At 37.9% G+C, this 26,964-nt stretch overlaps 1 protein-coding gene across 1 annotated transcript; it reads left to right on the forward strand.

Annotated features, from left to right (window-relative positions):
* The first annotated feature begins 1,807 nt into the window (after positions 1 to 1,807).
* Positions 1,808 to 26,964, forward strand: NDUFA12 (NADH:ubiquinone oxidoreductase subunit A12). Its single transcript, XM_012775287.3, has 4 exons — positions 1,808 to 2,002; positions 2,908 to 2,990; positions 7,376 to 7,463; positions 26,683 to 26,964. The coding sequence occupies exons 1-4, from the start codon at positions 1,917 to 1,919 to the stop codon at positions 26,861 to 26,863; spliced, it is 438 nt and encodes a 145-aa protein (XP_012630741.1). The 5' UTR covers positions 1,808 to 1,916; the 3' UTR covers positions 26,864 to 26,964.

A 26,964-nucleotide genomic window follows, 5' to 3' on the forward strand; every position in this document is an offset into this window, starting at 1 on the left:
CAAATCTATTCAAACATCTAGGTTTAAGAATTAATAAATATACCAGAAATAGAGGGGACAGAGCAACACCTACACTCAATCACCAAAATCTAAACAGTGGAAAATTATAGGAGAAACAGCCAGATTCTTCAGCAAACAAATAGGAAGGCCAAGAAAACAAGGGGGCTATAGATTAAAAGAAATTTAAAAGATCATTTACCAGTTAAAACATATAGACCTTATTTGGACAAACTTAAAAAAAATTACAGGAAAACTGGGGAAATTTGAACTCTACTTGGTAGATATTTGATAATATTAAGGAATTATTGTTAACTTTTTGAGGTTGAGATAATGGTAAATGTGGTTATGTTTTTAGAACAGTTATTATATATTAAAATATATGTATGCATATATAGTAAATATATTGAAATATATTATGGAATATATTATTCAATATATATTAATTATATTGAAATATTTCAGGTAGAATTTTTTTTAAATGGAAAATAAAGTACAGGAAAGTCATACTTAAACATAAATTCTAATGTGGCATGATTTTTAGCAATTGATAGAGTCTAAGAAAATTTGATCCTGATATTTGTAAGTTTCTCTTTTGGCATTGAAGATTTACTAACATAAAATTACCTTCTTTCTGAGGGTCCAGTCACATTACTTGGTTCTTTCCAGAAATAATATTGTGTTTCAATTTCTAAAGCTGTCTTATAGACAATTGTGAAAGCTTGTAGTTACAGAACAGAATGTAAATCTTATAAATCTTGACATTTTAAAGAAATGATATGGTAGACCAGAGTCTGAAAGAGCAAAGGATGAGAAGAGATGAAGGAGATGATCCTATGCTAAATTTTTCATTTCATATTGGGAACCAGGTTTTAGGCTATATTGTTTAGATACCTGCTAGGAAATTAGAAACAATATTTACTGAATTCCCTTCTTTTACTATTTACAATTTTCAAATTTCATGCAAGTATTACTTTCTAATAAATTGTATAAAATGTTTAAATTTTGAATTTTAACCTGGCAACTAAAACATCAAATCTAAGAAAGCAGATACTTAGTTTTATACTTTTTGTTTTTTGTTTTTGAGACAAGAGTCTCACTTTGTTGCCCAGGCTAGAGTGCCATGGCGTCAGCCTAGCTCACGGCAACCTCAAACTCCTGGGCTCAAGCGATCCTTCTGCCTCAGCGTCCTAAGTAGCTGGGACTACAGGCATGCGCCACCATGCCCGGCTAAATTTTTTTTCTATACATTTTTAGTTGTCCAAGTAATTTCTTTCTATTTTTAGTAGAGACGGGGGTCTTGCTCTTGCTCAGGCTGGTCTCGAACTCCTGAGCTCAAACGATCCACCCGCCTTGGCCTTCCAGAGTGCTAGGATTACAAGCGTGAGCCACCGCGCCCCGCCTAGTCTTATACTTTTTTATTGCTTCTCCCCACTCCCCAATCCGCAACGCTAGTATATGTACTCAATATCATATTACTCGACATCAAACGTGCAATCTTTTATATGCAGTCAATATCAAATTCCTTAATGGTATCCTGTTTGTAAAAAACCTTGGCGCTGGAAAGGTTCTTCGGAATAATCTGAGCCAATTATTTTTAGACGAGGAAACTGAAGTTCCCAAAGGAGGAACCCCCGTCTTGGGAAGGCTTGTCTAGGTGAAGGTTCCACCATGTGCCTGCCTTCTAGATGCAACATCTGAAAACTCTAACTGTCGCTTCGTTAGGAAACCTACAGCGCCGCCTACTTTGGAAGCCAGAACACTAGCACACCCGCCAGCTCCAGTGCTGCGCACGCGCAGAGCTACCTCCGCGTCAGGCGCGCGGGAGCTTTCTGCGGCCGGCTCCCTGCGATTGAGAAGCGGCTTCCGCCCGGTGGGCTTTGTACGGCGCACCCGGGAGGCGGGACCTCCGGGACAAGATGGAGTTACTGGAGGTACTGAAGCGCGGGCTGCAGCAGGTCAGCGGTCACGGCGGCCTCCGCGGCTATCTACGAGTTTTATTCAGGTAGGCGGCCAGCGCCATGCTGTTGGCCTGTGGGGTTATACTTGCGCTCGCTGATTTCTTGGAAAGGGGCCCCGGCTTGGATCACCTTGGAGAATTCGGGGCTCTTGTCAAGGACAACCGGCCCAGTCTCTCCCTCGCAACCCCGGGGCCGAAGTCTCTGTCCGGGATCTCCCCGAGACAGGACCGAAGCCGAGAGTCAGAGCTGTGACACGGAGGCTAGGGTATCCGGGCTGCACCCTTACCCCGCGCCCTAGAGAGTAATAATCATTACAGAACAGTAACTCAGTGACCTTGGGAAAGTTTTATTCCCTGCACTAACCTTTAGTTCCCCTGTATATTTAGTAAGGCATTGAAGGAGGTCATCTTAATGGTCCCTACTAGTCCTGACATTCATTGATCCCAGGAGCAGTATCGTCCGCGGAAACCGAGATGGAGACCTAGGACAGAATGAAGAATGAGGAAACATCGTATCACTTTAAGAAAATGAAATAATTTAGCTTCCTGATTGCCTGAAGGTTTTGCTAATTTCAGTGCCTCTTGGCTCAGGAATAGTAGATAAAAGTAGTCCTGTAATTTGAAGATACTGCATTTGTACTTTCAGTGTAATTTAGGTACATCAGTTGCGTCAATTTGTCTTTTCTCATTTTGTTTGTTTAATACTGGAGGCTGCATGAACAGGGATTCTGGAGCTCTTAACCTAAAAGGTGATTATTCAACATTGGGTAGTGAGAGCCTGGAGATGAAGGCTGAATGTATACAACCTGTAACCATCCCCAGCAGCTCCACATTTTTCAAGTTGTTACAGCAGCCTTTGTAACTGAAAGTTGGTATTCTCACTTTATTTCTGTTTGTGTTTTGAACAAAGAATCATTCTAAAATGTCTGTTTTCTTCTGGGCATTCACAGGGCAAATGATGTGAGGGTTGGTACATTAGTAGGGGAAGACAAATATGGAAACAAATACTATGAAGACAACAAGCAATTTTTTGGTGAGTGCGGTATTTTTTGATGTGAATAATGGGATTGAGATTTGATTTGACTCTATTTTCTATATTACACAGAACTGAGTTTCTACAAAGCACTTGAAAGGATGAAAAACTCAATAGAAAAATAAAAGACAGTTGACAGAAAAAGATAACTAAATAGCCAACAAAGGCATGGAAAAAACCCATCCTCACTTGTAATTAGAGAAATGCAACTTAAAAAACAATGTTATCTTTTTTTCGCCTATCAAATTTTAAAGTAGTTTTCAATCTGATAAATCCCAGTGTGGGGAAAGGCATAGGAATATATAGGTTAATGAAGTCTTTTTGGAGGACTTTTTGGGAATTGTCAAAATTTACATTGCACATATCCTGTATCTCAGCACTTTCACTCTAAGAATTCATTCTACAAATGTTCTTGCAAAACAAAGACACCCATCACAACATTGTTTTAGTAGTAAATTCTAAAAGCAACATTAACATGCATAAGTTGGATAATGATGAATTACACATTTTTAGTATAATGCATTGCTGTTGCAAATTAGATAAACCTACAAATTTAATACAGATGTTAAACGTGTGTGTAATATAAAAAACTCCAGGTGCAGAACAATGTTTGATATCTTCAAAGGGAGAAAATATATGCTTTTCTTGGAAGGAAACATAAAAAACAGAAGTAACATGAGATGGTAGGGGTTTAACTTTCTGTCCCTTCACTTAATAACTTTGTGACCTGGTTAACTTAATTAACTTCTGTAAGCCTCAGTTTTCTCATCTGTAAAGTAGAATAATAATGATATATGCCTCATAAAAGGCCAGGTGTGGTGGCTCACACCTGTAATCCTAACAATTTTGGAGGCTGAGGCAGGCAGATCACTCAAGGTCAGGAGTTTGAAACCAGCCTGAGTAAGAGTGAGACCCTGTCTTGACTAAAAAAATAGAAAGAAATTAATTGGCCAACTAAAAATATATAGAAAAAATTAGCTGGGCATGGTGGTGCAAGCCTGTAGTCCCAGCTACCGGGAGGCTGAGGCAGTAGGATTGCTTGAGCCCAGGAGTTTGAGGTTGCTGTGAGCTAGGCTGACACCACGGCACTCTAGCCCGGGCAACAGAGTGAGACTCTGACTCAAAAATAATAATAATAATAATGATATATGCCTCATAAAGTTGTATTAAAAAATAGATGAAAAGTGAATGGGAGTAACTTATCCCAGTGTAGGGTTTCTCAACCTCAGCACTATTAACACTGTGGGCCAGATAATTTCTTGTTGTAAGGGGCTATCCTGTGCGTTGCAGAATGATGAGCAGTGTCCCTGGCATCTATCCATTAGATGCCAATAGCACCTACCCTCTGCAGTTACGACAACCAAAAATGTCTCCAGACATTGCAAAATTGCCCTTGTTGGGAACCACTGGTCTAATGCTTGGCACATAATAAGTGCTTAATAAATATTAGCACTATTACTGGTATTATTATTGGTATAGGTTGAGTATACCTTATCTGAAATGCTTGGGACCATAAGCGTTTTGGATTTTGCATTGTTTTCAGATTTTGGAATATTGACATTATTCTTTCTGGTTGAGCATCCCTACTACAAAATCCAAAATGTTCCAGTGAGTATTTATTTCTTTCGAGCATCATGTCAGCACTCGAAAAGTTTTGGAGCCTTTCAGATTTTGGATTTTCGCATTAGGGATACTCAACCCGTACCTTCTCGAATTGTTGAAATTTTTTCCCGTGTGCATTTGTTACTTTTACAATAATAAAAAAATTTCCCTTGTTTGAGATGAAAAGTATCAAAGAGTAAAAATCAATTAGTCTTCATCCAGGGGAACAACAATGTGAAATAAAACTGGCTTAGCATTTATTTGTGTGCTTATCATGTGCTAGATGCTGTGCTAAACAAATAATATACATTATGTTATTTAATCTTCAACATCTCCTTGAAGTAGATACTTTATTCCTCCCTCCCCCCATTTTACAGATGAAGACACTAAGTCATTGAGCAGTTAGGAATATTTCTTAGGACTGTATTAACTGTGTAGTTGCATTGGAAGCACGTTTGTTTACAAGATGTAAACAACATCTTATGTACTTCATAACCATAATATTTTTAATACACAAATTATAGAATTTTAGACCTGGAATAGATTTTAAGAGATTATCTAAAAAACTGTTGTTTTATAGATGAAGAAACTGGGGCCCAAGGAATTGTCTTAACCAGAGGGACTTAGTGAAATAACACAAGTAATTAGTGGCAGAGCCACCTGAAGCAATATTTTTTCTACCCATCCCTTTATTGTTATAAACTGTAACACTAAATTCCTTCCTTTCTTCTTCTTTCCTCACATTGGAAATAACTTTATTTTTACTAATTTAAAAAATTAAATGTGCTGTTGTAAAACATTAAAATTTAGCATATGAAGTAAAAATTAAAACTCCCTCCCCTTGTAATTTTACAACTTTTTACAACTTTTTCAGTAGTTTAGCCTGTATATACATTTAAGATTCTTTTTTTTTTTTTTTTGAAACAGAGTCTCACTCTCTTGCCTGGGCTAGAGTGCTATGGGGTCAGCCTAGCTTACAGCAACCTCAAATTCCTGGGCTCAAGCAATCCTCCTGCCTCAGTCTCCCAAGTAGCTGGGACTACAGGCTTGCGCCACCATGCCCGGCTAATTTTTTCTATATATTTTTAGTTGTCCAGCTAATTTCTTTCTGTTTTTAGTAGAGACGGTCTCGCTCTTGCTCAGGCTGGTCTTGAACTCCTGAGCTCAAATGATCCACCCATCTTGGCCTCCCAGAGTGCTAGGATTACAGGTGTGAGCCACCACACCCAGCCATATTTAAGATTTTTTAATGAATATGTAAACCTATATATACATTTCACCCTTAAACAACATAGGTTTGAAATGCAGGTCCACTTATATGAGGATTTTTTTCGACCAAATATGGATCAAAAATGCAGTATTCCCAGATGTGAATCACATGTATGTGGAAGGCCGACTCTTCCTATAGGCAAGTTCCATGGAGCTAACTGTGGCTCTTGAACATGTGCAGATATTGCTATACTTGGAGGGGCAGGGTCCTGGAACCAGTCTCCCAAGTATACTGAGAAAAGACTGTACTTTTCTTTCTTTTTTTTTTTTTTTTTTTTTTTTTTGAGACAGAGTCTCGCTTTGCTGCCCAGGCTAGAGTGAGTGCCCTGGCGTCAGCCTAGCTCACAGCAACCTCAAACTCCTGGGCTCAAGCAATCCTTCTGCCTCAGCCTCCCGAGTAGCTGGGACTACAGGCATGCGCCACCATGCCCAGCTCATTTTTTCTATATATATTAGTTGGCCAATTAATTTCTTTGTATTTATAGTAGAGACAGGGTCTTGCTCTTGCTCAGGCTGGTTTTGAACTCCTGACCTTGAGCAATCTGCCCACTTCGGCCTCCCAGAGTGCTAGGATTACAGGCGTGAGCCACCGCTCCTGGCCCTACTTTTCTTTTTAATTCATGAGATTATGTTATGCATGTTTGTGCCTTTACCTTTTTTTTTTTTTTTTGAGGCACGGCCTTGCTTTGTGGTCCAGGCTAGAGTGCAGTGGCATTGTCATAGTTCGCTGCAACCTCAGACTCCTTGGTTCAAGTGATACTCCTACCACATCCTCCTGGGTCGCTGAGACTACAGGCACACGGCACCATGCCTGGATAATTTTTCTATTTTTTGTAGAGACAGGGTCTCACTGCGTTGCCCAGCAGGTCTCGATCTGACCTCAAGTGATTCTCTCGCCTGGATCTCCTAAAATGCTAGGATTACAGGTGTAAGCCACTGTGCCCGCCTGTTATTCATGTTAGTAAACTGAAGTATCTTTACTTTAAAAATACGGGTCATTTTTCCCTTTTAGTAAGCTAGATGTATCTATAGCATTCTTGTTTTGCTTGGAGATCTGGTGTTTTTTAATTAAAAATTTCACAGCATTCTTTTTGATAGCAACCAATATTCCACTGGCAGAAGAACCATTATTTTTTCAAACATTTCACTATTAACAGACATTTAGCTTGCTTTTGGCTTTTTGCTATTAAAAATAATGTTGTAGGAAACTTACTCATAACTACAATTTCATTTATTTAAATATTCTAAGGATAAATTTCTAGAAATAGAATTGCTGACTCTGAGTATGAACATTTAATATTTTGAGAGATATATTACATCCACACACTTACTGGAGCTTGCCTTCACTATTGCACCCAGAGTGTTATTCCTCTAAAATTTCTCTTATATAAGAGCACATAAAAGTCTTTTATTAACATAAAGGTTATCTTCTTTGATATTATGCATTTATACTTTTTAAAAAAAGGTTTTCTTTATTTCTTCACATCTTTCTAAATGTTGATCTTTCTACTCAGGCCGTCACCGGTGGGTTATATATACTACTGAAATGAATGGCAAAAACACATTCTGGGACGTGGATGGAAGCATGGTGCCTCCTGAATGGTAAGCCAAGTTAAGATTTTATTTTATTTGACTTGGCAATATTTGCTTTATTACACAAATATTTATTGGATATATATTTATAAGATAGGAGTATTCTTCTCAAAGCATCTGTCCCCGTTACAATGGCTGCACAATAAGTTACCCTAAAACTTAGTGGCGTAAGACAATCATTTATCTCACATAGTTTTTTTGGGTCAGGAGTTCAGATAAGACAAAGCAGGATGGCTTATTTTTGCTCCTGGATGTTTGGGGCCTCAGCTGGAAGACTCAAAGGCTGGACACTGGAATCATTTGAAGATTTTTTTCACTTAGTATCTGGCAGTTGATGCTGGCTGTCAGATGGGGACAGAGCTGGGACTGTGAGTTGGAATACTTTCATGTTGCCTGGGCTTCCTCATGTGTTTTGAGAGAGAGAGAGCCAGGTAGAAGCCATATTGCTTATCTGTCTTAGTCTTGGAAATCATCCAGTGTCACTTCCATATTTCGTTGGTTGAGGCAATTAGAAAGCTCTACCCAAGTTGAACATGAGAAAACATAGACCCTATCTCTTGATGGAGGTATGTCAACATTGGATATGTAACGTTGTGACTGTCTTTAGGAGGAAATAGTATGCCACAGTATCACCTGTCTGAGTAAAGGGAAAGGCAAAAGGAACTTTGGCTCTTATCTCGTAGTTTGACTTCAAGCAAGTTGTTTAATTTCTTAGGGCTTATATTCCTCATCTATAAAATGAAAGTCCTAAAATTTGTTAGGTCTCTAAAAACTCCATAATATGAATATTTAAAAATGAAATTCTAAATGCTCTTACTTGAATTACCAAATTTTGTATGAACTATTTCACACCAGATATCTTATATCTGTTTCATAGATTGCTGAAATAATACCATGTAGTTGATATATAGATAAACTCTGGAGATCCTTTCCTGTTGGTTTAGAAAATTTCACGAAAAAAAACTAGAAATAGCCCGGGCGTGGTGGTTCACGCCTGTAATCCTAGCACTCTGGTAGGCCGAGGCCAGTGGATCGCTCAAGGTCTGGAGTTCAAAACCAGCCTGAGCAAGAGTGAGACTCCATCTCTACTAAAAATAGAAAGAAGTTAATTGGCCAGCTAAAAATATAGAGAAAAAATTAGCCAGGCATGGTGGCGCATGCCTATAGTCCCAGCTACTCAGGAGGCTGAGGCAGAAGGATCGCTTGAGCCCAGGAGTTTGAGGTTGCTGTGAGCTAGGCTGATGCCACAGCACTCTTGCCTGGGCAACAGAGTAAGACTCTGTCTCAAAAAAAAAAAACACACTAGAAGTAAGTTTATTTAGTTGGCTATGGTATTTTAGTTCAGCTTGATCTGAACTTGATCGTCAGAAATAGTTTGGGGCTCTGTTGTATAGAAACTGGGATAATGCCAGCGCATTCTCTTTCGTTCTAAAGACTTACTTGGAAACCCAGATATGTGATCTGAGTGAGTGAAGTGAGTAGAGTGCAGATATGAGACAATGGAAAGTAGTGGGGACTACAGTGAACTGAAAAGTACAAACTCCATCAAAGGGGTCAGCAGCCTATTTCGCTCTCCCCAGTTCTATCAGGCGAGAATTCTGCCAAGAGTTTCTAGGTAGGATTTTTCAAAAGAAGTTGGAAATCTGTATTTCTTTGTGAGAGTTCCTATTTTTCAGGAGTTCCTAATTTTAAAAAATATTTGACAATTTAAATACAGCATTATCCAATAGAGCTTTCCACAGTGATGGAAGTGTTCTATATCTGTGTTATCCAAAAGGGTAGCCACTTGCCAGATGTGGCCCAGAGCACTTGAAAATGTGGATAATGCAACTGAAAAAATGAATCTTTAAAATTTTATTTAAATAGAATACTTGATTGGCCGGACACAGTGGTTCACGCCTGTAATCCTAGCTCTCTGGGAGGCCGAGGGGGGCGGATTGCTCGAGGTCAGGAGTTCGAAACCAGCCTGAGCAAGACCCCGTCTCTACTATAAATAGAAAGAAATTAATTGGCCAACTAATATATATAGAAAAAATTGGCCAGGTATGGTGGAACATCCCTGTAGTCCCAGCTACTCGGGAGGCTGAGGCAGCAGCATCGCTTGAGCCCAGGAGTTTGAGGTTGCTGTGAGTAGGCTGACGCCATGGCACTCACTCTAGCCTGGGCAACAAAGCAAGACTCTGTCTCAAAAAAATAAATAAATAAATAAAAAATAAAATAGAATACTTGATTGGACAATTTTTAAAAAATACCGTATGAACCAAGCAAAACATATCAGTATTGTGCATATTTTGCTTAGCTACAACCAGTTTTCAACCTCTAAGTCTACTAATTGGATTATTGAGAGCATTGACCATGTCATTGATGTGGTCTGCAGACCATAATAATAATGGATGATGTTTTTATAGAAAACTCCATGGTGCTTAATGTGAGAAAACAGCACTGATTGGGAACTTTCATGTGCTACATGTGTGGCTTGATGTTGTGCTCTTTTTAATGAGAAATAACAATCTGTGGTTCTGTTAAGTTCTGAGAAGCTGTGATTTTTGGTTTAGAACCATCAACCTTTTCCAAAAAGGCATTTTGTATATTAGGAGGACTGAGTGTTTGAATCCAGAGTCTCAATGGAATGTAGGCTTTAGGAGCTGAGGTGCCCTAGTTTTTGTTTGACTGTTTCTTGGGTGGAGTTGGTGCTGGGAGCATATGGAAGGCACGTGGGCTGTCTTGTTTAAATTGACATCTGTCTCCTTCAAAATGCTCATCTAACTAACATTGGTGCTCAGGGTCCACATTTTGGGAGATGGAAGATGAGGGGGGCTGATTTAAATTATGTAAGAGGAAACATGCTTAAACATTATAAAATAGTAAAAACCTAAAAAGATAAAAGTACTATTCATCCCAGTAAATACTTTTGTATGATGTGAGATCACAGTGGAAAAGAAGCTGAGAGCTGTAGAAGATAAGATCACTCCAGCGGAGCCTGAGGGCAATTGAGGATACAAAACTGAATTTCTTTGTGGAGAGGAGCTTCCTAAGGGCTGAGTACCTTTGATGACCCTTGTTTGTATGGTAAGCTTAAAGGCTTATGATGAGTCTTTATAGGAAGAAGTGATGTTGGACAAGCTCAGCTGTTTGTTTCTCACCCCTCCCCTTCCTGAATGTAATACATTGTAGAATTCCAAATTGTGGCTTCTAACCTTTGATCTATGAATAAATTTGAAATTGGGTTGATTTATCTTTAATTAGAGAGCTATGTATTATTGTAGATATGTAGAGTAGTGAATAACAAATACAACTTACCATCTTGATTCGTTCAAATAACTATTTAGTACCTATCTGGTGCCAAGAACTATTGCAGGTGCCGGGGATACAACAGTGAATAAAACCAGTCCTTGCTTTTGTGGGGAAGGCAGAAAAACATATATGTTATGTATTTGAGGTAGCATAAACTCAAGGAAGATGGTATGAATTCGTAAGCGGGTAGAGAGCAATGGGAAAGTCTGGTGGCTGCTTTATACTGGAGTTAGGGAAGGTTTCTTAGAGGAAGTGACATCTGAGGAAAGACCTAGAAGAGGGAGAAAGAGTTCCAGGCAGACAGAACCACAGGTGCAAAAGCCTGTATGTTTGAGATGTCTTGCTTGATCTCTTCAAAGAATAGCAATATGGCCAATTTGGCTGGAATGGATTGAGGGGAAGATATTAAGAAATGAGGTAGGAGAAATAGCTAGGGCCCAGATCTTGAAAATCTTATAAGCCATGATAAACATTTTGGCTTTTTTCCCTAAATTTCTTTGGAAGTTACTGGAAGGTAAGGTAGGATGTGCTCTGAGTTACAGTTTTTTTAACATTTGGAACCATCCTGAACTTTTAGAATCATTATAAGTATTTGAATGATTTCAAAGTAGTTGCCAAAATGATGCCCTGTCACTTCTGAATATTTTAGTGTGTAATTCCTACAAACAAGGACATTTTCCTACATAACCACAATATAACCATTGATATCAGAAATTAACAATGATATACCATATAGGGGAAGCAAAATTTTACCCCTATCCTCTTAGGGCTTTTTAACTTGATCTGAGAATTAAATTGATATAAGGCATCAACAAGAGAAACATGTACACATTTGTTTAATACAAATTTTAAATTTCCTCATAAGGAAATGAAGACCCAAAGACACAGTTAGTGTTGAACATTTATATACTGAACTGGACAAGGAGTAGAACATTGTGAAAAGGGACTTGGGCTAGGGTAGTTAATGGGGTAGAGAAGTGACTAAAAAGGCAAGGATTGGTTTAAGAAGTTTTTACAGATTTCCCTTGACCTCAACTTCTGTCCTTAATGAAAAATGATACATTCCTTCTGATATAGAGAGGACATCTTTTATGTGGGAATTTTATTTCCTGCTTTTAAGAAAAAGAAGGAAACTCAGGAGTATTCTTGGGCCTGCTGTTTCTCAAGTGCCTTTAACTCAAAAGTCAATATGCCAGAGCAGCATATTTTGGAGCGGCATATTCTGAATTCCTTAGCCACTACTGTCTAATCTTCAGATCTCATTCAAATTTCATCAGTTGTCCTAACCTTGTCTTTTATAGCAAGAAGATCTAAACACACATTTAGTATAGATCTCAAGTCTCTTTCGTCTCCTTCACACTGGATTGGTTTTTTAGCTTTTCCTTGATTTTCATGACCTTGACATTTTTGAAAATTACAGGACGGTTATGTTATAGAATGGCCTTCAGTGTGGGTTTGCTGAATGTTTCCTCATGACCAGGTTCAAGCTGTGCATCTTTTACAGGAATGTCACAAAAGCAATGCTGTGTTTTTCTTGTTGCATTTAATCAATGGATTATAATGCATTACTATAGATGGTTCTTTTCTTGTTCAAATTGAGCTCAGTTTGACTACTTGGAACCCATTCAGGCTGTATTTGGGTTTCTTTTCGGGAAGGAGGAGGTTGGGTTTTCTTTCATTTTTTAAAAAAGTTTATTTTTAATTCACAAATAATAATTATATATATTTATGGGGTACAATGTGATGATTTTTTTTTTTTTTTTTTTTTTTTTTGTGACAGAGTCTCTGTCACCTGGGCTAGAGTGCAGTGGCATCATCATAGCTCGCTGCAATCTCAAACTCCTGGGCTCAGCCGATCCTCCTGGTTCAGCCTCCCAAGTACTAGGATTATAGTCATGAGCTACCACATCCAGCCTGATTTACGTTTTCAAAGCATCTCTGTGGTTGCTGTGAGGAATAGAGGAAGGAGGCAAGGCCAGCAGGCTAATCACTTAGGAAGCCCAGGCAGGAGGTGATGGAGGCTGGACTAGGGTGCTAGTGTTACAGGCCATGAGATTTGGGATTGTATCAGTTATCCATTGCTGTGTAACAAGTTATCCCAAACTGAGCTTAAGACAATAAACATTATCTCACAGTTTCTGTGGATTAGCAATTTGAGTGCAGTTTAGGTAGGTATCTCTGGCTTAGGATCTCTCACAAGGCTGCAGCTGAGATGTTGTCTGGGGCTGCTGTCATCTCAAGGCTTAACTTGGGAAGTGGCTAACTCACCTGGCTAAAGGCAGACCTCAGAAGATTTGCTTCTATGCTCACTCACATGGGCTTCTGCACAGGGCCACCCCATGACATTTCAGCTGGTTCCCCAGAGCAAGCAATCTGAGAAGGATTGAAAAAGAACACCCAAGGTGGAAGCCATCACCTTTTTAAACCTAATCTTGGAGGTGACATCCCATACTTCTGTCTATTTATTAGAAGCAAGTCAATCAGTCCAGCCATACTTAATTAAGGAAAGGGTATTTTGCAAGAGTGTATCTACCAAGAAGAGGTGATCACTAGAAGCCATCTGATTACCACTGGAATCTATTTTCAAGTAAAATGGAGTCAACAGGATTTGCTGATTGATTGGATTTTGAGAGAAAAAGGAGTCAAGGATGACATCAAAGACTTTTGGCCTGAACTGCTGGTGGTACAGTTACTGAGATAGAGAAGACAAAGTGGGGAAGCAGATTGGAAGGGGTTGTCAAGAGTTCTGCTTTGTCCATGTTAAATATGAGATGCTTGAAAGACAGCCACATGGGGAAGGTGAGTAGACAGTTGAAAATGCTTGTCTAAAGGTTAGGATAGAGATGGTGCTAAAGATAGGACTGCAGTGTGATTTTTACCTACTATAGTGTACAATTTGATTTCATAAATTAAAGGTTAAGAGAATATGACCTTCAGTTAAATGACTAGCTCTGTTGCCCTGGAAACCAGATAAGATTGTATCAACTGTATTACTAGATAAAATTGACCTCAGATTGGTAAATTACATCTGGATTGAGAGAAATTATAAATGCTTGATGAGTTAGCTATGTTTAGGCTTCCCTAAGTGCAGCTCCTCTTAGAATTGGCATGACCTTGTGGGAATGGTAATCCTGAAGCAATGCCTATGGCATTGTTAAAGATCTGGCTTTTGTGGAGCATGAAGCTTTTAAGTCAGGGCAGCTTCTGCACCTACCAATCTCTCATCCCCCTTGAGCCTGTGCTGTGTCGTCTAGGGAGTTAAAAAAAAATAGCTTTTGGATGGCTGGGTGAGCTGTCACCTGCATGAACAACTGCAAAGACTCCCAGTGAGAGGAACATGTGATGTCGCCCAGCTAGAAAGCTGTGATCCCCATCCTCTGTCCTTCTGAGTCGGCAAGTGGTAAGTGTGGCCTATGATAGTTTTATGAGTCTGTTCGGTAGCCATAATCTCACATAGGGACGGACTTCCCTTCAGAGGTATTGGTGCTTTTGATGGAGTCAGGGAATATCTTTAGTCAATGACTCTATTCACCTATGTTCCCTAATCTTATGGGATACAAATCTTATTAAAGGGAAATGGGGTGGGCACAGTGGCTCATGTCTATAATCCTAGCACTCTGGGAGGCCGAGGCGGGAGGATCGTTTGAGCTCAGGAGTTCAAGATCAGCCTGAGCAAGAGCGAGACCCTGTCTCTACTAAAAATAGAAAGAAATTAGCCGGTCATGGTGGTGCATACCTGTAGTCCCACGTACTTGGGAGGCTGAGGCAGGATCGCTTGAGCCTAGGCTAACGCCACAGCAATCAAGCACGGGCAACAGAGTGAGACTCTATCTCATAAAAAGGGGGGAGGGATGAATTTATCTTATCTATCTTGTCTTAAGGCCTTCTTCACTTTAATCTGCCAGCAGCTAGTAAGGCTGCAAGGTCCACCAGTAGATAAACAAAAGATATACGTGGTGGTGTAAATGTTTTGGATGGGCAGTATAGCTAAACAAACCCTGAAAATCAGAAACTGATTGCCTAAGACCTAACATAGCACTCTGCTTACAAACTGTTCATTCAACATCAAGCACCTCTCTATATGTTAGGCATTGATGGTTTTATACATTCACAGTGGTGAGTGAAATATACATGGTCCTTGTGCTGTGGGAGTTTATAGTCACTTAATGAATACCACCTGGTAGACTAATACTGTACTACAATTTGGTGTCTGTTATTTTTGTTACTGTACTTTCATTTTCCTAAGTTTTACTCTCTTGTGGGATCAGCAGTGAAATTTTAATTGCTTCTTCAGGATTTATGTTAGTTTAATTTTATTGAATAGAACACTGTGAAAGTATTTTAATAGGTAACAAATACCACTTTATATCACTTTTTTTTGGAGACAAGAGTCTAGCTCTGTTGGCCTGGCTAGAGTGCAGTAGCATCATCTTAGCTCACTACATCCTCAAACTCCTGGGCTCAAACGATCCTCCTGCCTCAGCCTCCCGAGGAGCTGGGACTCTAGGCATGTGCCATCATGCCTGGCTGATTTTTTCTATTTTTAGTAGAGATGGAGTCTCACTCTTGCTCAGGCTGATCTCAAATTCCAGACCTCAAGCGATCTTCCTGCCTCAGCCTCCCAGAGTGCTAGGATTACAGGCGTGAGCAGCCTCGCCTGGCCTATACCACTTTTGATTGTCCTCAGTTTTATCTTTAAGTTATCTAATTGCCACCATCTGTACAGTATCTCACAAAAGCCTATATTTTCATTGTTATGGTAGTCAGCTTTTCTATAAAATTAGTGATATGTAAACCAAGTAAGTAGTGTTTACATGAAACTTGACAAGCTAAAAAGTTGTTTAATGTAGAAAGGTAGAAAGTTTGAGCTATTTCACTCATGACAATATAAAATTATTAATATCATTTATACTGGGAGAAATAAAGATGTCCTTTTTGTGGTTTATTGGAACCCTGAAGTCTTTTGAAGCAAATTAAAAAACAAAACATGGCTTGCTTAGATTTTACTCTGCTGCATATACACTGTTTTCCCACTTGGTGGCACTTTCTGTTCATTTCTAAGTAACATGTCTTTTCTCCCTCAATGTAGTATACTAGTCTCTCCTTGTACAGTGATTTTTCTTAATAAAATTAATGTTTAATTACTCTCAAATAATACATAAATACATTCTTTTAAAAATAATAGTGTATGTCAAAGGGTTTCTCTTTTTAACAAAGAAGATTTTTCTAGGGCCAGGTGAAATTAATAAATGTTTTTGCTCTTATAAGGTTAATGGTCAGCTTTTTTTAGTTGGCATGATGTTCTCTAGAAATCTTTATAGAGAAGTAGAGTGGCAGGTGGGGCATTATGTAGCCGTGATAGAGAAGAATCAAGGTTGATCCATAGATCGATTCCATATTGGTGGTACCATTTGTTGAGATGGGAAGACTAGGAGAAGGATAGGTTGACACATTGGGGTGGAGGATTGGAATCAGAGGCTTCTTTTTGGATATAGTAAGTCTGTGATACCTGTTGGAAATAAAGATGAATAAATATATCAAGTAAATAGCTGGATATGAATCAAGAGCTCAGGACAGAAGTCAAACCAGCAAAGAAGAATAAAAAGCAGTTAGCAGGTAGGTGGAAAGAGACAAAAGATTAGTGTTTCAAGAAGAAAGGAAGGTTCACTGTATTGATTGTTGTCAAGAGGTTGAGTAAAATGATGACAATGTCCATGTGATTTGGCAATATGAAGTTCATTGACTCTACATAGAATCTGTTCTTGAAAAAATTGTGGGCCAGGTACAGTGGCTCACGCCTGTAATCCCAGTGCTTTGGGAGGCAGAGGCAGAAGGATCACTTGAGGCCAGGAGTTCCAGACCCTACAGCCAGGGCAACATAGCAAGACCCCTGTCTCTAAGAAAGAAAAAAAAAATTAGCCAGGTGTGGTGGCTTGTGTCCGTAAGCCCAGCTACTAGGTAGGCTGAGGTGGGAGGATTGCTTGAACCCAGGAATTCCAGGTTACAATGAACTGTGATGGTACCAGTGCACTCCAGCCTGGGCAGCAGGGTTCAAAAAAGTTTAAAGATTCTGGCAGGAGAGGTTGAATCCACACAACCCCTTAAGAGACAAGCAGTGTCAACATTTGACATTTCCTTCAGTCCTTTTAAAGCATTTTTAATGTAGTTGTTATGTTCATAATCATACTCAGTTTTGGTTTTTTCCCATCAATATTATAAGGAATTTCCTACATTATTAAGACAATCCTTAAAATCACCATTAAAAATTTTTTTCTGATTATAAGAATATACAATTCTTATAGAAATCCTGGAAATAAAGAGAAATGTGAAGTAGAAACAAAAATAAGCTCCCATTCCTTGGCCTGGAAGCAAGCACTGTTAACGTTTCACTCACTGATTTAACAAATATTTGGGAGTCTGCTTTTGAGTAAAGAAGGAATGTTTTTGTGGTTTGTTTTGTTTGTTTGTTTATTTGTTTGTTTTTAGAGATAGGTCTCCTATGTTGCCCAGTCTGGAGCGCAGTGGCTATTCACAGGTGTGGTCATGGTATGCCACAACCTCAGAACTCCTGGGCTCAAGCGATCCTCCTGCCTCAGCCTCTTGAGTAGCTAGGATTATAGAGGAATGTTTTTAAAGGATCACAGTGAGGAAAACAAACTGTAGTTTATTGGTCACACCCTTTTTAGATATAAATAATACACATATACATTTCTCATGTAATACGCACAATATTTTATGACTTGCTTCCCCCTCTCCTCACTTAGCATATCGCAGACATTTTTCCCCATCTCACTAAATATGCAGCTTGTCAATTTGAGTTTTTAGTGCCAGAGGGGATTTTGTATTTAGAAAGGATTAATGGCAATTTGGATTTAAAATTAATATCCTATTTATTACAGCTGCAAATTTTAAAACCTAGTTGTTCTGAAGTCTTGAGGTTCAATTTATAAACAGGATAAAAAGATTAGTAAAATGAATATTTTTTGTATAAAAATAAAGAACAATCATTTTCTCTTGTTCTTTGATGAATGTTTGATAAACTCTAATGGAAAGGATTAAATTTTCCTAAACAGTTATATCCATTTGCAAATTTAGTTAATTGCATCTCTTTAAGCATTTTAGGTCACATTTATAAATTAAACATATTTTATTTTTGTCAGTTCTTCAAATGCCCAGTGGATAGGTAGCTTAACAAATTTATCAAGCAGAATGTTCCTAAGCATTTAAATGACTCTTGTTTACTCATGCCAAAAACTTAACGGTGGTCCTCCACTGTTCCTTGTTGAACGTCCAGTCTATCGGCAAGTTCTTTCTGCTTTCTGAATATATCCCACATCCCATCACTACCTCTATGACTATAATCCTAGTGCAAGCCACTGTTATCTCTTGTCTGGATGTCTACAACAACCTTTCAACTGGTCTGATTACATTTTTGCAACATGCTAGTATTCTCCACATACTAAGTGATCAGAGTGATTGTTTAAAAATGTAAATAAAGTCAGATCTCTGCTTAGAACTATCCAGTGGCTTCCCATCATAGTGAGAACAAAAACCCCGACTCCTTACATGGTCTCTGCAAGGCCTTATGTGATTACCATTCTGCCTACTTCTGCATTCGCTGTCCTTCACTGCCCTGCTGATTCTCTGCTAGCCACATTGGCCCTGTTTTCCTTGAACAGTGAGCACACTCCCACCGCAGTCTCTTTGCACTAGCGTTTCCCTAGATTGTGCATGGCTCACACTTCCACTTTATTCCAGTGCCTGTCCCAGAGGCTCCTCAGACTAGCCATTCTAAAAGAGCCCTGTGCCCTGTTCATACTCTGTACCCTTCCCCTACTCTAATTTTTTCCTTGGTGGCACTTACCTACCCCTGCCTGGCATTTTATTGTATATTATTTAATTTATTGTTTGTTTCCCCAACTACCATGCTAGAACAGTGCCTAGCACATAGTAGTTGTACAATAAATACTTGTTGAATGAATATACATATACCATTTTACTTAAAACAACCATTATTTTTGGATATAATCAGTTTTGTTCACTTTAGGTGTTTTAAAAATGGGATATTCTGCCTTTCTTTTATAGCTTTTTTATGACTTCGTAGCTAGATTTACCTCTGGATTCCATTTCAGTTTCAGCTTGTCCTTTTTAGTCCTTTGTCCCACTGAATCATTTATTATAGTCTTTTTTTTTTTTGAGACAGTGTCTCGCTTTGTTGTCCAGGCTAGAGTGAGTGCCGTGGTGTCAGCCTAGCTCACAGCAACCTCAATCTCCTGGGCTCAAGCAATCCTTCTGCCTCAGCCTCCCGAGTAGCTGGGACTACAGGCATGCGCCACCATGCCTGGCTAATTTTTTTTCTATATATTAGTTGGCCAATTAATTTTCTTTCTATTTGTAGTAGAGATGGGGTCTCGCTCTTGCTGAGGCTGGTTTTGAACTCCTGACCTCGAGCAATCCGCCCACCTCGGCCTCCCAGAGTGCTAGGATTACAGGCGTGAGCCACCACGCCCGGCCTTATTATAGTCTTTTAAAATATTATTCACCTCTGGGAGGCTGAGGCGGGAGGATTGCTCGAGGTCAGGAGTTCGAAACCAGCCTGAGCAAGACCCCATCTCTACTATAAATAGAAATAAATTAATTGGCCAACTAATATATATAGAAAAAAAATTAGCTGGGCATGGTGGCACATGCCTGTAGTCCCAGCTACTTGGGAGGCTGAGGCAGGAGGATTGCTTAAGTCCAGGAGATTGAGCTAGGCTGACACCATGGCACTCACTCTAGCCTAGGCAACAAACTGAGACTCTGTCTCAAAAAAAATATATGTATATATTATTCACCTAAATAGCTGGTCAACTGTCAATGGCAGAGAATTATCTTCTTTCTCTTGGTGTTATCTGCTTAATGGTAGGCCTTTTTTAAATAGTACTGTTGTGTAAAATATTCCTTGAATTGAATTGAAATGTTACTCAGTATGGTATGTTGTAAGATTCTTTTCAAAATAGGTGCTTCCTTATATTTATTTCCTTTTCCAGAAGATTAGAATATTAAGAGACTGTGTTCTAAGAAACTACAAACTGCAGAATTAGATAGGTTTTCTTATGTTATAGAATATTCCTTTTCTCTCTAACTGTTCTCTGTTAAAATTTGTTCATTATAAGCAGAAGACAAGATTGTTTTGATTTTTAAAATTCAGCTTTTGTTTAACACATTTCACTTGCTGTTCAGTGTTTCATTTAAGATTGACTGGAACATTTTAAAAGATGAGTTGTTGAAAGATCCCATACCTCGGGTGTAGAAATAAACTACGTATTACTCTTGGTGAATGAGGAATTTCTCTGGATTCTAGTTTCCAGAATAAATCTTTTTCTTGTGTTGACAGTTATCAGAGCTACAGTACATGCTAGAGATAGTTATGTGTAGGAAATTTTGAGGTTTCTAGATAAAAAGACATTTTGAACCTTTTCTATGTAACCTTTAGTGAATGACGTTGCATTGTGGAATTGACTTAGAAAAAATTTCCATTAAGGCAGACTGAGAGAAACAGTCTATCTGCCACTAAAACATTTGAGTACTTTAGAGGGAGTGAAGTATTTTTTTAATGGTGGCTTAAGTAGGATGAAATGAGGTTAGAAGAAGACAGAACCTATTTGTGTTCTAAAAATAAATGGCTGATAACTTGGGCAGGATTTATAAACCATCTCTGTAATTGATTTGAATTAGAAGGATTTTTCTTTGTAATATACTTACTTTCTTCTTATAAAGTAGTATATTTTTATTATAGAAAATTCAGAAAATAACAAAGGGAAAAGAATAACCTATTATCCCACCCCATAGAAACAACCACTGTTAACATTTTGATATACATTCAGCCCTCCCTAACCATGGGTTCTACATCTGTGGATTTAACCAATGTTGGATGGAAAATATTTGGGGAAATGGCCAAGTGTGGTGGCCTGCAATCCCAGCACTTTGGGAGGCCAAAGTGGGAAAATTGCTTGAGCCCACGAGTTGGTGACCAGCATGGGTAGCATACTATGACCCTGTCTCTACAAAAATTTTAAAAATTAGCTGAGTGTAATGGCATGCACCTGTCATCCCAGCTATTTTTTGAGGGGGCTGAGGCAAGAGGATTGCTTTAGCCTTGGAGTGGGAGGTTACAGTGAGCTGTGATAGTATCATTGCACTCTAGTCTAGGTGACAGAAGGACACCCTGTCTCAAAGAACAAAGAATTCATACAGTTAGAAAACTTTGCATGTACTGAGTACTATGTTGAATGCATGTGAATAAAGGAATGTATAGGCATTGTATTGGGTATTATAAGTAATGGACAGATGATTTAAATTATATAGGAAGATGTATATATATTCTATGCAAACACAATGCCATTTATATAAGAAACTTTATTATTCACAGATTTTGGTATCTATGAGGGTGCAAGTGGGGGTGGTCCTGGAACCAATTCCCCACAGATATAGAGGGACAACCGTATATTATCACTGTCTCTGCTGTATGTATCCTTTTATTTTTGTTTTTAATATAATTGGGCTTTTGAAGCCCAATTTGGGTTTCATGCTAGCTCTACTACCTTGGGCAAGTTATTTAAACTCTTGGTGCCCTGGTGTCCTCATTTATTAAATTGGGATATTACCTACCTCTAGAGTTACAAGGATTAAATGAGTTAATACTTGTAAAGTGTGTAGATTAGTGCCCATGACTTATAAATGCTATATAAGTATTAAATAAATTAGTAAATAACTTGTTTTTTAAACTTAAATATGACAGACATTTTCTCAAGTTATGAAATACTCTATAGCATAATTTTTAGTGATGCTTTAATCTTCAGTCACATGGATGTGCCCTGAGCTGTTTAAATATTCAGTTTACTTTTGATTTTATTCTTTCCATTTTTTAACTATTATAAATAAAGCAGTGATCAACATCCTTGTACATAAGCACTTACCCATGTATCCTCATTTCCTTAAGGCAAATTCCTGGAGGTAAAATTGTTATATCTAGGAGTATACATGTTTTATAAGTTTTTAATACATACTGCCAAATTGCTCTCTAGAAAGGCTATACAAATTTACAGGGTAAATATTCTCACAGTAAAGAATTCAGTAATATATGAGTGTTGATTTCTCTATAACTTCACCAATTTGGGGTTTTATTGTTTTGTTGTAGTTTAAAATCTTTGCCAGTTTAGCAAGTAAAAAGTTACACTTTGTTTTAATTTGTATTTCCTTGATTAAACTTGTTTGCCATTTTAATTTTTTTCTCTTATGACATGTTTTAATATCTTTTGTCCATTTTCCTATTGGATGTTTGACTTTCTCTTTCTAACATGTAGTGATAGATGAATCTTTTTTCTGTATATTACAAATAATTTTTTCTTGTTTTTTCTTGTTTGTTTGTTTTTAGCTTTTAATCTTGTTTGCATTGTTTTAGGACATAGGTGTTTCAATTTTTATCTAGTAAAATCTATCAGCTTTTTTTTTGTTTTATGGTTTTTTACCTTTGATATTAAGCATAGAAGTGGTTCTTCATATTATATGAACATCAGTATATCTTATGACTATAAATACATACCAACATTGTATCTGAGCATTATTAATTTATCTGAAATCATTGATATATGACTTGGGAAATCTAACTTGATTTTTTTTTTCCAACAAAATTATCCTAGCATAATTTGTTAAAAAATTTTTACTTTCCTTAGTGATTTGAAATGCCAGCTTTACGTAAACTTTTATACACTTTGTTTGGGGGACTTTGTTCTGCTTTACTATTATACTTTTATACCAGTTTTTATGCCATTCTAATGTTTGAGGCTTTCATTTAATATCTAGTAATGCCAGTGCCAGCCTTCCTGATTGTTCTGAGTTTTGAAAATTTTTCTTGGATAAACTTCTAGCTGATCCTTAGAATTTATATTGTCAAAATCTAAGAAGAACCCCATTGGGATTTTAATTCCGATTGCTCTTAGTTAAATAATAGTTACTATGCTAACAAGGTTTAAGTTGCCATCTTATAATAAACTATGTTTGGTTTTTAAATTTGTTTTAAAAAAAATTATCTGGGCTTAGTGGCATGTGACTATAGTTCCAGCTACTCAGGAGGCTGAGGCAGGAGGATCCCTTGAGCCCAGGAGTTCAAGGGCCACTGCACTCTGGCCTGGATGACTGAGTAAGACCTTGTCTCTAAAAAATAAAATAAAATAAATGAATAAATTTATCAATCCCATTCTGGGGTTTGATGGATCTCAGGATTTTAACAGATACTTATATGCCACCATAATCCCAACCCAATATCATCTGTTGATTAAAATTAAAATTTCTAATCAAAAGGTTCTTGATTCAACCATGGGGAAGTTGCATTCAAGCCTCAGCTATGTAACATACATGATCTGGGACCTTGGGAAAGTCATTTAAATTCTATTTCTTCAACTTTAAGATATACCTGGATGAGTATTAAATAAGTGAATGAGTGATATGTGTAAGAATGTTTAATAAACAAAGTGGGATGGAGTAATAGTTTTAGTGTGATGAATGTTTTTACCTCACAAACATTCTGGAGTTTTTCTTTAGTGTTTCATATTTATTGTTTGAAAAATATAAAAATCTTTGGTATTTCTACTCTTAATGATGACCAGTGATAATATCTGAAACATGAACAATATGGTTAGAAGCCAGCCCTGATCCCCAAAATTGATCATGCATATTAGCCAAGAAGAAGAATTCAGAGTCGCCTACATTGTTGTTATTGGCTATTATTTGGTGATATTTTACTCCTGGGAATTCTCTAAAAGTGAAAATTAAACTTTCTTTTTTTAATTTAATTTAATTTAATTTTATTTTTTTTGAGACAAAGTGTCACTCTGTTGCCCAGGCTAGAGTGAGTGCCATGGCATCAGCCTAGCTCACAACAACCTCAATCTCCTGGGCTCGAGCAATCCTTCTGCCTCAGCCTCCCGAATAGCTGGGACTACAGGCATGCGCCACCATGCCTGGCTAATTTTTTTTCTATATATATTAGTTGGCCAATTAGTTTCTTTCTATTTATAGTAGAGATGGGGTCTTGCTCTTACTCAGGATCGTTTGGAACTCCTGACCCCAGGCAATCCGCCCGCCTCTGCCTCCCAGAGAGCTAGGATTACAGGCGTGAGCCACCGTGCCTGGCCCAGAAAATTAAACTTTCTTATCTTTGTTATTAATATCAATTTTAAAGTGTTTTTAATACCAATCTTGCAGTGATTTATTAAAATCTGTTTTATATGTCATAAATTTGTTATTTCTTAAATTTCCTGTTAGGCTATTTTCTTTTTTCTTCACAAATAAGTGCCTCTGTTCTCCATTTTGAGTGGCTGACATCCTCTAACTAAGGGAGTCCTTAAGCGAAGCAGTGTATTTTCAAAGAAGGGGAAAGTCTCCCTTCCCTATTCTTTGACATACTTTCTCCTCTTACACAACTGTAGAAATAATTTTGGTGGAGGAGTAGCTAAAATTTTTCTTTATTTACTTAAGCTGATTCAAAAAAGATAAATGTTAAATGACAGTAATTATGAGTAAATATCTTTGTTTCCAGTTATTTTGACATAACTTTAGTATTAGTATGTTTGAGTACTGAGTCCTCCCCAAAATGTAATATATTTTCATTGTAAATAGTCTTCTCTTTTGTGTTTGTAACCTTTTCCATTTCAGCCAGTCTCCTTATTTGCAGCCTCACTGACTTTATCAAGTATAAGTAATTTTATATTTTGTCCTTTAAGATATATGGATATAAAATTGAAGTGTCTAACGCCAACTGCAACACAGTTTTCTAGACAGTGCTGTCAGTACGCTGGCATCTTTAATTAATTGGAATAAAAACAGCCCAGCTGAAAATCTGTTTTGTAAATAAAACTTTTTGGTGTAGAAATTTAAAAGGTCTGGTTTGTTTACCCCTTATTTAATGATAATAACAACAATAACAGTGAGTTATATTAGCCTACCACACTATAAACATTTCCTTATTTCTTTATTTTATCTTTTTTTTTTTTTTTTTTTTTTTTTGGTAGAGACAGGGTCTTGCTACGTTGCCTAGGCTGGTCTCGAACTCAGGCTCAAGTCATCTTTCCACCCTAGCCTCCCAAAGTGCTGGGATTATAGGTGTGAGCCACCACGCCTGGCCTGTTTTCTTATTGCTTATTGCTCTCTATAAACTGCTATAATGAGTACAGATTATCATTTATTCATTCCTTAATTCTTACGTGTAGCCTTGCTAGGATAAATATTTTTGGATTTTATGTATTGTGATAAAAACTATCTCTTACTTTTTTTGAGCATTTTCTATTTCTCCATGAGCTCTTCAATTCCTCACTTACATAAATGACTAGGTATATATAAGCTGGGGACTATGGTTCCTTAAATATCATTTTAACCTTCAGGAGTCTTGACAGCAATTATTTGAATAAAATTTTTCTTTAGTTACTTAAGCTGACTCAACAAGGTAAACGTTAAATATTTCTGCTGTGCCTTAAGCTCCCATAAAGCCTCTTGGTAAGTGACAGCCTTGACTTCAACAGCTAATCCCTCCTCTGAGTGGTTAGCGGAGTCTGGCTCACCACCGCCATCTCACAGGGGTTTAGCACTGGTGTGCTCGTATTAATGGTCACGGTTTATGGGTTCAGGGCACTTCACTAATCCCCAGCTTCCTTCAGAGGATGTAAGACAGACACCACCCAGCTTGTACAGCCTTCTGCAGTCTTCATTGCATAAGATGATCATGACACAATTATCTTTAGACACAAATACACCAAAAATGTAATCATATTTGATCTCTACGCTGTCTGGTTTTAACCAGTTACCTAGCTGTATCTATCAATTACTGCTAGCAATTATTCTTAGGCTTACATTAGCCTTAGTTCTAGTTATTCCACTGAAACCTCCTCCTCCTCTTGTCCTTTTCTCTGCAGCTGGGTAATCATTTTTTTTTTTTTTTTTTTTTTTTTAGAGCTGTAGTGCTGCAGTTCTATGACTGTCCTCATTCCCTTTTCCCATAGGGTCATCTCTGTCTTGTGAGCTCCGGGTCTTAGGGCATTTGGTGTGAATTCTTTCTCCTCCTTTCCCATATAACTCCTTAACTTAGCTTCCTGCTTGATTCTACTCCTTGTCCCTCAAACTTTGAGTCCTCTTTTCCCTGTCATTAGCAGCAGCATCACTGGGCTCTTCCCCGTCTACTCCATGTACCCAGCTTTTAGGACAGATTTCTGGCACCTCCCATCAAATATCCTTTAAAATTAAATTGCTAAGCACTTTGACAAAAATACTTGTGAATTTTGGCTGTGATTTAATTGTTTAATACAATAAATTGTACATTCTCTAGTGTTCAGTCTCAAGCTTGAATTTGCGATGCCGGCATAGACTCTCTTCTTCAGCAGGAGCCTTGGGTTTCCAACTAGACCTTTTTGGGTCACAGAAATGGAGCATGCTGCAAACCAGAATATTTCACCAATTCTAAAATATATTTTTGCATCTAAAATGAGGATATATATTATAATCAGTAGTCTATCATAATTTAATTGGTAGCATTTTTTTTCTTTCTTAGAAGTACATAAAATAATGTACTTCTAAGTGTGTCTGACAATGGATAGTGTTTTAGATTTGATGGAATACAGTAATGATAACAGCACTAGCTAATATTTGTTGAGTATCTATCACATGCAAGGCCTTTTCTAGGTGCTTTATGTGTATTATCTCCTTTCATCCTTATACCATCCCTAGAAAGTAGAGATGCCCAGATTAAAAAACTGAGGCTTAGAGAAGTTCAGCTTCTCTAAGTTTGAGTTGAGGTTTGAACCCAAACAACAAAATAGTTCCAGAGCTGCCCTCCTAACCCTGCTTCCACTATGGTGTGCTGCCTCTTCATAACTGTTTGTTTTTTTTCCCCCTCTCTAAGGCATCGTTGGCTTCACTGTATGACTGATGATCCTCCAACCATACAACCACCTATTGCTCGTAAATTCATTTGGACAAACCATAAATTCAACGTGACTGGCACCCCACAGCAGTATGTACCATATTCCACCACTAGAAAGAAGATTCAGGAGTGGGTCCCACCTTCAACACCTTACAAATAAAGACAGTGAAAAACAGTTTAACCATGCAAAAGCTGGGGCTTTTCATGTAATTGCACCTTTTCTGCTGACTTTAAGTTAATTAAAATCGTTTGACTAAGCAA

Source organism: Microcebus murinus, chromosome 10, assembly GCF_040939455.1.
Source record: "Microcebus murinus isolate Inina chromosome 10, M.murinus_Inina_mat1.0, whole genome shotgun sequence".
In the NCBI taxonomy this organism is placed as follows: domain Eukaryota; kingdom Metazoa; phylum Chordata; class Mammalia; order Primates; family Cheirogaleidae; genus Microcebus; species Microcebus murinus.

What these genes read in the sequence shown, in the direction of transcription:
- NDUFA12 (XM_012775287.3), top strand. Translation starts at nt 1,917, where the DNA reads ATGGAGTTACTGGAGGTACTGAAGCGCGGGCTGCAGCAGGTCAGCGGT. An exon ending in AGACAACAAGCAATTTTTTG is followed by an intron (nt 2,991 to 7,375) that starts GTGAGTGCGGTA and finishes CTTTCTACTCAG; the next exon opens with GCCGTCACCGGTGGGTTATA. An exon ending in AGCATGGTGCCTCCTGAATG is followed by an intron (nt 7,464 to 26,682) that starts GTAAGCCAAGTT and finishes CCCCTCTCTAAG; the next exon opens with GCATCGTTGGCTTCACTGTA.